The sequence below is a fragment of the Heteronotia binoei genome, chromosome 2 (assembly GCF_032191835.1).
Source record: "Heteronotia binoei isolate CCM8104 ecotype False Entrance Well chromosome 2, APGP_CSIRO_Hbin_v1, whole genome shotgun sequence".
NCBI lineage: Eukaryota > Metazoa > Chordata > Lepidosauria > Squamata > Gekkonidae > Heteronotia > Heteronotia binoei.
In genome coordinates, this window is record NC_083224.1 from 192,607,607 (window position 1) to 192,619,875 (window position 12,269).

General features: G+C 51.7%; 1 protein-coding gene across 1 annotated transcript; it reads right to left on the minus strand.

Annotated features, from left to right (window-relative positions):
- Positions 1-318: 318 nt before the first annotated feature.
- On the minus strand, positions 319-11,814 carry LRRC25 (leucine rich repeat containing 25). Its single transcript, XM_060233429.1, has 2 exons — positions 10,946-11,814; positions 319-457 (listed from the first exon to the last, which is right to left on the minus strand). Exons 1-2 carry the CDS (start codon positions 11,812-11,814, stop codon positions 319-321), a joined length of 1,008 nt encoding a protein of 335 aa, XP_060089412.1.
- Between the last annotated feature and the right edge of the window lie 455 nt (positions 11,815-12,269).

The following is a 12,269-nucleotide window of genomic DNA, read 5'->3' on the forward strand; positions in this document are numbered from 1 at the left end:
AGCTTACAGTTTGTGTTTGCGGGGTGGGGGGGGGGAGGGATTTGAGAGATGGAAGGAAGAATCATCCTCCCCGAGAGAATTAAATAATGGAGTGGCAATTCCTTTCAGAAGGAATGAAAGCAATATAACGCATGTTGCCATAAAATTAAGAGGGAGGAACGTCGACCCACAGCAATTAAAGGAGGCTGGTTGTCTCTGAGTCTGAAGATGGAGGGGGGGCATCAGTGCTTTTGGCATGAGCCCCCCCCCCCAGCAGAAAGCAAAGTTCCACAGTGCAATTAGAGTTAATGGGAGACAGTTGTGAGACTGTGAGGGGAGTCACTGGTCTGGCATGACATAGAAGTCTTCGTCCAGGGGGGCCGGGGTCCCAACGTAGTTGTAGTAGACGTCCTGAGTGTTGGCGTAGATCGGCTGTTCTCCGGGGGGGGCCTCGGCCTCCTGGGCTTTCTGGTGGGACCTGAGCACAAAAACAAAACAAAAGCCTTGAGCTTTGCAGCTTCAGACTGCTCCCAGCATGCCTTGCCAAAGGCACCAGCCGTACCAGTGTGGTTTCACGGGTGTCCCTTCCCTCCTGCTAGAGATGCCAACCTCCAGGTGGTAGAAGTCCGGGGGATAACTGCGGCTATAAGTCATTACCGCTATACAATATACACTAATTCAGATGCAGCAATCATTTTACAATATCACACTAGACCAGGGGTGTCAAACATGCAGTTCGAGGGCCGAATCAGGCCCCTGGAGGGTTCCTATCAGGCCCCCGAGCCACTGGCTGTCATCTATTTCCTTCTCCCTCTCTCTTGCTTCCTTCTGCATCACAGTTTGCTTTGCCAGGCTTGCTAAATTGCACAGGAGCTGCAGAACAAAACCTCTATTTTCTCCATTGGCTGAGACTCCTCCCTTGGGGAGGAAGGGGGGGAGGAATAGCATGCTTTGCCAGGCTCTCTCAATTACACAGCAGAGCTACTGAGCCAAGCCTCTCTTCCTTCTATTGATTGAGACTCCTCCCCCTCCTGGTCCCCTGGGGAAGGAAGGAAAGAGCCAGAGCTTCCTTTGCCCAGTTCCCTGGATCCCATGGGAGAGATCCCAAGAAAGCACCTTTAAGACCAATGAGTGCTAGCATTTTAAGGATGTTTTAATTTCTTTAAAAAATATATGTATTTGTGTTCTTTATAAAATTTATATTTCTGCTACCTAATTTTAAATAGGTACACACCTGGCCCGGCCCAACAAGGTCTCATTTATGTCAGATCCGGCCCTCATAACAAATCAGTTTGACACCCCTGCTCTGGACATATAGATATATGTATAAGAAACGTTATAGTAATGAATACACGGAGACTACTAGCACTAAGTGAAATGAATTTCCTCCAATACAATGAATGTTCAAAAGGTGCTGCCGTTTCTTTCCAGAATAATGAAAGTGACACGCCTCCGGTAACAATAGACGTGTTTCGGTTGCGTCCTTCATCCGGCAAAATACTTGCTTATTCGGGAACTGCAGCTCAATGCATAATGTGTACAAAACACAACAGTCAATTTCGCAGGGCACAGACAGTTCGCACAGACAGCCGCATTCTATTAACGATTAACAACCTGGAACCAGTGCTCGATATACTATACATTGCCGGATTAAACCCTGTGGAGGCTTCTAGACCAGGGGTGGCCAACGGTAGCTCTCCAGATGTTTTTTGCCTACAACTCCCATCAGCCGCAGCCAAGCTGATGGGAGTTGTAGGCAAAAAATATCTGGAGAGCTACTGTTGGCCACCCCTGGTATATACAAATACAGCAGAAGACAGAGTCAGGATACAGGATATTGGAAGAAGAAGAAGATATTGGCTTCATATGCCATCCTATACGCTGAATCTCAGAGCAGTTACAATCTCCTTTACCTCCCCCCCCCCCCCGCACACAACAGACGCCCTGTGAGATGGGTGGGGTTAAGAGAGCTCTCTCAGAAGCTGCCCTTTCAAGGACAGAGTCTCAGAGTGGCTCACAATCTCCTATATCTTCTCCCCCCACAACAGACATCCTGTGAGGTGGGTGGGGCTGAGAGAGCTCTGTCAGAAGCTGTCCTTTCAAGGACAGAGTCTCAGAATGGCTCACAATCTCCTATATCTTCTCCCCCCACAACAGACACCCTGTGAGGTGGGTGGGGCTGAGAGAGCTCTCCCAGCAGCTGCCCTTTCAAGGACAACTCTGCAAGAACTATGGCTGACCCAAGGCCATTCCAGCAGGTGCAAGTGGAGGAGTGGGGAATCAAACCCAGTTCTCCCAGATAAGAGTCTGCACACTTAACCACCACACAAAACTGGCTCTCAGGATGATCTTGACAGGCTGGAAAACTGGGCTAAAACAAATAAAATGGATTTTAATGGGGATACATTTAGAGGGAAGCACCATGCCCAGTGGTCTCTTTAGTATTTCATTCCTCCAAAAATTCCAATGCATAAATATATGATGTGAGAGATTTGTCTGGGTAATAGCATGTGCAAAAACGATGTGTTACTGAGTCATACACTGAACATGAGTCAGCATTGTGATGTGGTAGCTTAAAACGCAAATTCAGTTTTGGGCTGTATCAACAGAAGAATTGTGTCCAGGTCATAGAATCATAGAGTTGGAAGGGGCCTCCAGAGTCATCTAGTCCAACCCCCTGCACAATGCAGGAAACTCACAAATCCCTCCCCCTAAATTCACAGGATCCTCATTGCTGTCAGATGGCCATCTAGCCTCTGTTGAAAAACCTCCAAGGAAGGAGAGCCCACCACCTCCCGAGGAGGAAGCCTGTTCCACTGAGGAACCGCTCTAATGGTCAGGAATGTTGAGTCAGAATGTTGAGTCGGAAACTGTTTTGATTCAATTTCAACCTGTTGGTTCTGGTCCTACTTCTGGGGTCACAGAAAACAATTCCACACCATCCTCTATAGGACAGCCCTTCAAGTACTTGGAGATGGTGATCCTATCACCTCTCAGCCGCCTCCTCTCCAGGCTGAACAGGCCCAGCTCCTTCAACCTTTTCTCATAGGACTTGGTCTCCAGGCCCCTCACCATCTTCGTCGCCCTCCTCTGGAAATGAAGTGATGGTAATGCTTTACTCTGCTCTGGTTAGACCTCACCTAGAATATTGTGTACAGTTTTGGGCACCACAATTTTAAAAGGATATAGACAAGCTAGAACATGTCCAGAGGAGGGCAACAAAGATGGTGAGGAGTCTGGAAACCAAGTCTTATGAGGAAAGGCTGAAGGAGCTGGGTATGTTTAGCCTGGAGAGGAGATAACAGAGGGGTGAAATGATTACCATCTTCAAGGACTTGAAGGGCTGTCCTATAGGCAGTATGGAGTTGTTTTCTGTTGCCCCAGAAGGTCCAACCAGACCAGGTCAACAGGTTGAAATTAAATCAAAAGAGTTTCCGGCACAACATTAGGAAGAACTTCCTGACCGTTAGAGCGGTTCCTCAATGGAAAAGGCTTCCTCGGGAGGTGGTGAGCTCTCCTTCTTTGGAGGTTTTGAAACAGAGACTAATGGCCATCTGAGAGCAATGCTGATTCTGTGAATTAGGCTGATCATGGGAAGGAGGGCAGGAAGGGTTACATCAGTGCTTAGTTCTCGTGGTCCCTTCTTACTCACCCAGGGAAACACTGTTCACCACTTCGGGGTAAGTCAGCAATTTTTCTCTAGGGCAGTTTAACCGCCCCTTGAGGTTTTGGGGTTTTTTTTGCCATCTTCTGGGCGTGGAGCAGGGGTCAATGAGGTATGTATGGGGGGGGGAGATATTTGTGAATATCCTCCGTTGTGCAGGGACTAGATGACCCTGGAGGTCCCATCCAACTCTATGATTCTATGATTCCATTCAAGAAGTATACTGTAGAGTCAAGTGAGAGCGTAGCAGAGAGCACCTTTGGCATCTCCCCACGGTTAGGGGGAGAAGGGCCTGTCTGTCAGGATCGGCTTGTGGGCTGCTGTATGGCTCATGGCTGCAAATGCAATCTGCCCGGGGGAGGCGGGAACCCCTGCAAAAGTCCTTCTCTCAAGCTTTACAGGTTGTGGGGGGGGGGGGGGGTTGGTGACCTTTGGTTGTTGTCAGGGGTCGTTTTGTAGAAAAATAGGTGGTGGAGCTCATCCAGGGATTGTTATGCAGCTGCACCTACTATTCAGTGGACAAGGTGGGAAGCAGCAGGTGGAACTCTCAGAAAGGTTCAGGAGCTGTGCTCCTGTGAGCTCCCGCTGAATCCGAGGCCTGGTTGTTGTAGATTTTCCGGGCTGTGTGGCTGTGGTCTTGGCATTGTGAGACCTTACGTTTCGCATGCAACTGTGACTGGCATCCTCAGAGGTGTAACCCAGAAAACTGGAGTTCTCTCTGGGTCAAAGTGAGAATAAGTTGGTAGGCAGGGAATTTATATCTACTCATGCAGGTGGGGTAGGGCTGAGTCATTATCTTGTAGGAGCTTCCTGGGCTGTGATATGTCACAAGATAATGACTCAGCCAATGGCCCCTCCAGTCCAAAACCCTGTGTCACATAAGAACATAAGAGAAGCCATGTTGGATCAGGCCAATGGCCCATCCAGTCCAACACTCTTTGTCACACATAAGAACATAAGAGAAGCCATGTTGGATCAGGCCAGTGGCCCCTCCAGTCCAAAACTCTGTGTCACATAAGAGGAGCCATGTTGGATCAGGCCAATGGCCCATCCAGTCCAACACTCTTTGTCACACATAAGAACATAAGAGAAGCCATGTTGGATCAGGCCAGTGGCCCATCCAGTCCAACACTCTGTGTCACATAAGAACATAAGAGGAGCCATGTTGGATCAGGCCAGTGGCCCATCCAGTCCAACACTCTGTGTCACATAAGAACATAAGAGAAGCCATGTTGGATCAGGCCAGTGGCCCATCCAGTCCAACACTCTGTGTCACATAAGAACATAAGAGGAGCCATGTTGGATCAGGCCAATGGCCCATCCAGTCCAACACTCTGTGTCACATAAGAACATAAGAGAGGCCATGTTGGATCAGGCCAGTGGCCCATACGGTCCAACACTCTTTGTCACACATAAGAACATAAGAGAAGCCATGTTGCATCAGGTCAGTGGCCCATACGGTCCAACACTCTGTGTCACACATAAGAACATAAGAGAAGCCATGCTGGATCAGGCCAATGGCCCATCCGGTCCAACACTCTTTGTCACACATAAGAACATAAGAGAAGCCATGTTGGATCAGGCCAATGGCCCATCCGGTCCAACATTCTTTGTCACACATAAGAATATAAGAGAAGCCATGTTGGATCAGGCCAATGGCCCATCCAGTCCAACACTCTGTGTCACATAAGAACATAAGAAGAGCCATGTTGGATCAGGCCAGTGGCCCATCCAGTCCAACACTCTGTGTCACATAAGAATATAAGAGAAGCCATGTTGGATCAGGCCAGTGGCCCATACGGTCCAACATTCTTTGTCACACATAAGAATATAAGAGAAGCCATGTTGGATCAGGCCAATGGCCCATCCAGTCCAACACTCTTTGACACACATAAGAACATAAGAGAAGCCATGTTGGATCAGGCCAGTGGCCCATATGGTCCAACACTCTTTGTCACACATAAGAATATAAGATAAGCCATGTTGGATCAGGCCAATGGCCCATCCAGTCCAACACTCTTTGTCACACATAAGAACATAAGAGAAGCCATGTTGGATCAGGCCAATGGCCGATCCGGTCCAACACTCTTTGTCACACATAAGAACTTAAGAGATAAGATAAGCCATGTTGGATCAGGCCAATGGCCCATCCAGTCCAACACTCTTTGTCACACATAAGAACATAAGAGAAGCCAAGTTGGATCAGGCCAATGGCCGATCCGGTCCAACACTCTTTGTCACACATAAGAACTTAAGAGAAGCCATGCTGGATCAGGCCACTGCCCATCCGGTCCAACACTCTTTGTCACACATAAGAATATAAGAGAAGCCATGTTGGATCAGGCCAATGGCCCATCCAGTCCAACACACTTTGTCACACATAAGAACATAAGAGAAGCCATGCTGGATCAAGCCAGTGGCCCATACGGTCCAACACTCTTTGTCACACATAAGAACATAAGAGAAGCCATGTTGGATCAGGCCAGTGGCCCATCCGGTCCAACACTCTGTGTCACACATAAGAACATAAGAGAAGCCATGCTGGATCAGGCCAGTGGCCCATACGGTCCAACACTCTTTGTCACACATAAGAACATAAGAGAAGCCATGTTGGATCAGGCCAGTGGCTCATCTGGTCCAACACTCTGTGTCACACATAAGAACATAAGAGAAGCCATGTTGGATCAGGCCAATGGCCCCTCCAGTCCAACACTCTGTGTCACACATAAGAACATAACAGACGCCATGTTGGATCAGGCCAGTGGCCCATCCAGTCCAACACTCTGTGTCACACAGGGGCCAATATACACACACACACACACACACACACTGTGGCTAGTGGGCAGCTCGCCTAGGGCTCCAAAACCCGTAGCCCCGGTCCTGCTGGGGGCAGAACAACCGCCACTGCGGAATTGGGCTCTGCCACTTTATTCCGACTGGAGATGGAATCTGGCCCCTTCCCAGATGAGAGACCTTCTGGCAGCTGAGGCTGGGGGCCATCATTGCTCCTCTCCTCTGAAAAGAAGAAGAGGCAGCCAGCTTGTTTCCGGGCATATGGGGCTTTGGTAAAGAGGGGGGGGGAGGCAGGGGCCTTAGAAGGTGGCTCCCCCCACCAACCGTGCAGTTGCCAGCCCTTGGAGGAGGCTGAGTCTTCCTTCAGGACAGAAGCTGGAGGACTGCTGGAAATGCTTGTGAGTGGCTGTCCAACGCTGGCCCCTGAGCATGTGCAAAGTGTCTATCAATCACAGCCATGGCCGGTTCCTCCTCCCAGAAGCTCTGGCTTGGCCGCTTTCATTTACACACGGAGCAGGAAGAAGAGGGTTTTTTTTTTTCATTATTGCTGCCACTCCGAATGAGGAAGAGAAAAGGAGCATTATGAGCTGAATTTACTTCCTAGCTTTTTTTGGCAAGTTCCTGCAGCAACCAGGGGTTCAGTGACCCTCCCCCAGCTCCAGAGGTTGCCGCGCACTGGACCCCCCCCCTCTTCTTGCCCTGCTGCAAGTGCATTTCTGCTCTGATGCTGGAAGAAGCGGCTGGGCTGCTGCTTGGGAAACCCCCCACTTATTTATTCCCCATTGGTCAGCTCGAAAGGACGGAGAAAGAGAGACTGCCAAAGAGGAAGTGAGTGAAGTCATGGGCCCAGGAGCGAGGGCTGTGGTTGGTGGTGTGTTGCTTGGTTCACAAGGGGAGCCCTCCAGGGTGGGAAGCGTGAAGCTGCTGTGTCGTGGGGCCAGATCCAGGTAGCCTCCTCTCCGCCTTCACTTAGGGTGTTTCCAAATACAAGCAAAAGTGCACTTCATGTCTCACTGCCCACCACGCAAGTTCAGGTTTTTCTCTGGAAGAGACCGGCTTCTCCAATTTCAGTCACTTTTGCACTCTGCGTAAACAGCCAAAACTTGGTGTGTGGAAACACCCACCTATATCCTATTTCCCCTCCTAGTCTTTTATGGTAGGAACCAGGCCTCGGATTCAGCCGGAGCTCACAGGAGCACAGCTCCTGAACCTTTCTGAGGGTTCCCCCTTCTCCTCTCCACCTACCTTGTCCACTGAATAGGAGGTGCAGCTGCATAACAATCTCTGAATTATGAGAGCAGGCAGTAGGGTTTTACCATGTCTTGTTAGCCGCCCTGAGCCTCCCTTGGCGGGGAGGGCGGGATATAAATAAAAGTTTTATTATTATTATTATTATTATTATTATTATTATTATTATTATTATTTAGGGCCGCCAACCCCCCGATCCAGGCAGGGAATCTCCCGCTTGGGAGATTCTCAACCCGTTGGCCGGTGGGGGGGAATGTCCCTCCGCGTTGCTAGCGCGATGATGTCACCCAGAAGTGACATCATCAAAATGGTGGCGCACGTGTGGGGCTGCTCTAGGCATTTCCAGAAAAACTCCCAGACGCTCTAGCCATTTGGGAGGTAAAACTCTATGGTGCCATAGAGTTTCCCCAGAAATGCCTAGAGCAGCCCCACACGGGCGCCATTTTGATGGCGTCACTTCCGGGTGACGTCATTTCATCGGGCGGCATGCAGCGCGCGCACGACTGTCCCCCGCTGGGGGATGAAGAGGACTTGGCACCCCTAGCAGGCAGCAAGCCAGCCACCGTTACCAGGGGCTTTGCCACACCCCCAGCAGCCCTCATTAACCCCTGGAGAAGGCAACACCACCCTTTCTCCACTCCTGGGTGGTGGGTCGCTTGCTGGCCTTTTGACTGTGGCCAAGGAGAGCCCCAGGTGAGCGAGGCCTGCTTGGGCTGGTTGGATCTCTAGCCAGCCCAAGCAGGCCTCGCTCACCTGGGGCTCTCCTTATTTCCATCAGGTTGCTTTTGCCTGGTGGTGGTGGGTGGTGGCATATGCTAATGAGTTATTCTAACGAGCTCCACCACCTATTTTTCTACAAAACGACCTCTGGTAGGGAGCAAACTGGCTCCTAAGAAAGCTTGCCAAACTCCAGGTGAGGCCTGAAAATCTTCCGGAAGCACAACTGGTCTGCAGGCTACAGTTCCCCTGGAGAAAATGGCTGTTTTTGGAGGGTTAGGGTTGGATGGCATGAGGTGCTACTGAGTGATGTCCCTCCCCGTCACAAGCCCCTCTCCCTCCCCCGGACTCACAAAAAAGCAGCCCTGCTCCCGAGGAACCCTGGGGATTAGCACCCCAGCCCCCTTCCAAAGGCAACGAGGGACGGTGTCACCCACCAGCATTTGAAGTGCAGCCTTGAAGGTGCTCCAGAATCTTTGGCTGTGTGTATGTGGAAGGGTTGCCGGGCACCCAGGTGGAGGCAAGGGTCCCTAACCAAAGACCCTGCCCCCCAGCTGCCAATCTACAGACCGGCAGGGGGACTGACCTAGAGAAAGAGAAAGGCCCGGACCTGGTCACCAGTGACACACAGGAAGTGACATCAACATGCCAGTGTTGTCCAGGTGACACTCTGGTATTTGGGCAAGCTGGTTTTGCCGCGGAGTTTTTGCATCACCTGGACCTGGACCTCACTGCTGAGCGGTGTTCCCTCTAAGCTGAGTTAGTGTGAGCAGGGCTTTTTTGGTAGCAGGAGCTCCTTTGCATATTAGGCCACAACCCTCTTATGTAGCCAGTCCTCAAAGAGCTTACAGGGCTCTTCTACCGTACACTCCAGGAAGATCGGCTGCATCAGGGGTGTGTGGCCTAATATGCAAAAGAGTCCCTGCTCACACACTTTTGTCTTAGCTCAGGAAAAATGGCCCCAGAACAAACTAATTGATGCAGCAGCTTGTCATTTTAATGCTAGCAGCTCGCAAAGAGAATTTTTGCTCACAAGGCTCAACAGCTTAGAGGGAGTATTGCTGGCGAGATGACTTCACTTCATGTGTGAGGCTGCCAACGTGGCTTGGACCTTTCTCTTTCTCCAGGTAAGTCCCACCCCCACATCCCTCACTAGTAGTGCTGCCAAGCTCATGGGCAGGGCAAGAATTCTCCCGCTTTGGAGATCCCCAGGAGGTCCCAGGTTCAATCCCCAGCATCTCCAACTCAAAAGGGTCCAGCCAAGTAGGCATGAAAAACCTCAGCTGGAGACCCTGGAGAGCCGCTGCCAGTCTGAGGAGACAAGACTGACTTTGAGGGACAGGAAGGAAGGAAGGAAGGAAGGAAGGAAGGAAGGAAGGAAGGAAGGAAGGAAGGAAGGAAGGAAGGAAGGAAGGAAGGAAGGAAGGAAAGATTATGGCTTAGTGGTAGAACATCTGCTTGATACACAGAAGGTCCCAGGTTCAATCCCCGGCATCTCCAACTAAAAAGAGTCCAGGCAAGTAGGCGTGAAAAACCTCAACTTGAGACCCTGGAGAGCCGCTGCCAGTCTGAGGAGACAAGACTGACTTTGATGGACCGAGGAGAAGGGGGTGGTCTGATTCAGTAGAAGGCAAATTCATATGTTCATATATGTTCATTTGAACCTGGTTTTAAGGGAGGGACGGTGGCTGAGTGGTGGAGCATCTGCTTGGTATGCAGAAGGTCCCAGGTTCAATCCCCAGCATCTCCAACTAAAAAAGGGTCCAGGCATGTAGGTTGTGAAAAACCTCAACTTGAGACCCTGGAGATCCACTGCCAGTCTGAGTAGACAAGACTGACTTGGATGGACCGAGGGGGGGGGCGGGATGGTCTGATTCAGTAGAAGGCAAATTCATATGTTCATTTGAACCTGGTTTTAAGGGAGGGACGGTGGCTCAGGGGTAGAGCATCTGCTTGGGAAGCAGAAGGTCCCAGATTCAATCCCCGGCATCTCCAACTCAAAAGGGTCCAGGAAAGTAGGTGTAAAAAACCTCAGCTTGAGACCCTGGAGAGCCGCTGCCAGCCTGAGTAGACAATACTGACTTTGATGGACCCAGGGGGCTCTGATTCAGTATAGGGCAGCTTCACATGTACATATATGTATTAGGGAGGGATGGTGGCTAAGTGGTAGAGCATCTGCTGGTAAGCAGAAGGTCCCAGGTTCAATCCCCACTGGCATCTCCAACTCAAAAGGGTCCAGGCAAGTAGGTGTAAAAAACCTCAGCTGGAGACCCTGGAGAGCAAATGACAGTCTGAGGAGACAAGACTGACTTTAGGGAGAGATGATGGCTGAGTGGTAGAGCAGCTGCTTGGGAAGCAGAAGGTCCCAGGTTCAATCCCCGGCATCTCAAACTCAAAAGGGTCCAGGCAAGTAAGCGTGAAAAACCTCAGCATGAGACCCTGGAGAGCCGCTGCCAGTCTGAGGAGACAAGACTGACTTTGACAGACCGAGGGAGGGGGTGTCTGATTCAGTAGGCAGCTTCATAGGTTCACATGTTCATTCACCTGCTCTTGGGGGGCTTCCTGCTGTGTCTCTCCTTGTGCTTCCCTCCTCTGACCTCCTGGGCCTGGCCAATGAAGACGTTCTCGTAATCGGCATGGCCGCCCTTTCTCTGTGCCGGATCAGCCTGCAGGCCGCCGTGGCTGATGTACCTCGGCTGGGCTCCGTTGGAGGTGGTGGACTCCCGTTTCTCCCGGACCGTGGCGGCCCCCTTCTTCCTCCGGACCACGATGTAGACCACAGCGGCTCCCAGGAGCAGAGCCAAGAGGGAGACAGCAATGGCGACGTACACGGCCACAGGCAAGCCTCGACATTGCTGGGCATAGAAGTCCGTGGCGTTGAGGAGGCCCTGAGGGGAGGAGCAGTGGCAGGAGACGGGCCGTGTGCAGTTGTTCCTCTGGCAATAGGAGGAGATGCTCCCGGCCACCTGGCAGTGGCAGTCCACGCTGAGGCTCTCCAGGCAGAGCTGGAGCAGGCTCGGGGGCACAGAGAGCAGCGGGTTCCCCTCCAGCCGCAGCTCCTTCAGGCGGCCGGTTTTCTCAAAGAAGGCGGGCGGGAGCTCGGGAAGATGGTTGCCTTGAAGGAAGAGATGCTCCAGCTCCTCGGTGTGGTTGAGGAACCCCGGGGGCAGGCTGCTGAGGTGGTTGTGGGAGAGATCCAGCTCCCTCAGGGGGCTCCTCTGGCCGGGAGCGCCCCTGATCCCCGCGATGTCTCTGCCGCTGATGTTCACACAGGCTAGCCAGGTAGCATTCAGCCCCTCCCAGCTCAGGGTGCTGGAGGAGGTCATGAAGTTAGCCAGGCTGGCTAGAGGGCAGGCAGCCTCCAAGGGATGCCCGAGATGCAGGAAGAGCAGCGTAGCCAGCAGCCCCAGCATCCTGGAGGAGAAGCAGAAACCCATGAGCAGGGGTCGTTTTGTAGAAAAAAATAGGTGGTGGAGCTCATTAGCATAACTCATTAGCATATGCCACACACACACACACAGCCAAAGCAACCCGATGCAAGAAAGGAGAGCCCCAGGTGAGTGAGGCCTGCTTGGGCTGGCTAGAGATCCAGCCAGCCCAAGCAGGCCTTGCTCACCTAGGGCTCTCCTGGGCCACTCTGCCCCCCCAGTCAAAAGGCCAGCAAGCCATCTGCCGCCCAAAATCACATAAGAAGTGGAGAAAGGGTGGTGTCATGAGCCCTGATGAGGGGGAGCTGAAAGGGTTACTCTCCAGGCACCATTGTCAGCTGTTGATGATCATTCTCCTCCAAGCTCTCCTCCTCCCATCTCAAGAATTCGAAGCAGGCTCCGGAAAGAACTTTCAGAGCAAAGACATGAGGCACGCTGAT

Excerpts from the sequence above, each read along its gene's own strand:
- LRRC25 (XM_060233429.1), bottom strand. The coding sequence starts at position 11,814 with ATGCTGGGGCTGCTGGCTACGCTGCTCTTCCTGCATCTCGGGCATCCC. Across the intron at positions 458-10,945 it reads AGGAAGCCCCCCAAGAGCAG|GTCCCACCAGAAAGCCCAGG; the intron begins GTGAATGAACAT and ends TTTTGTGCTCAG.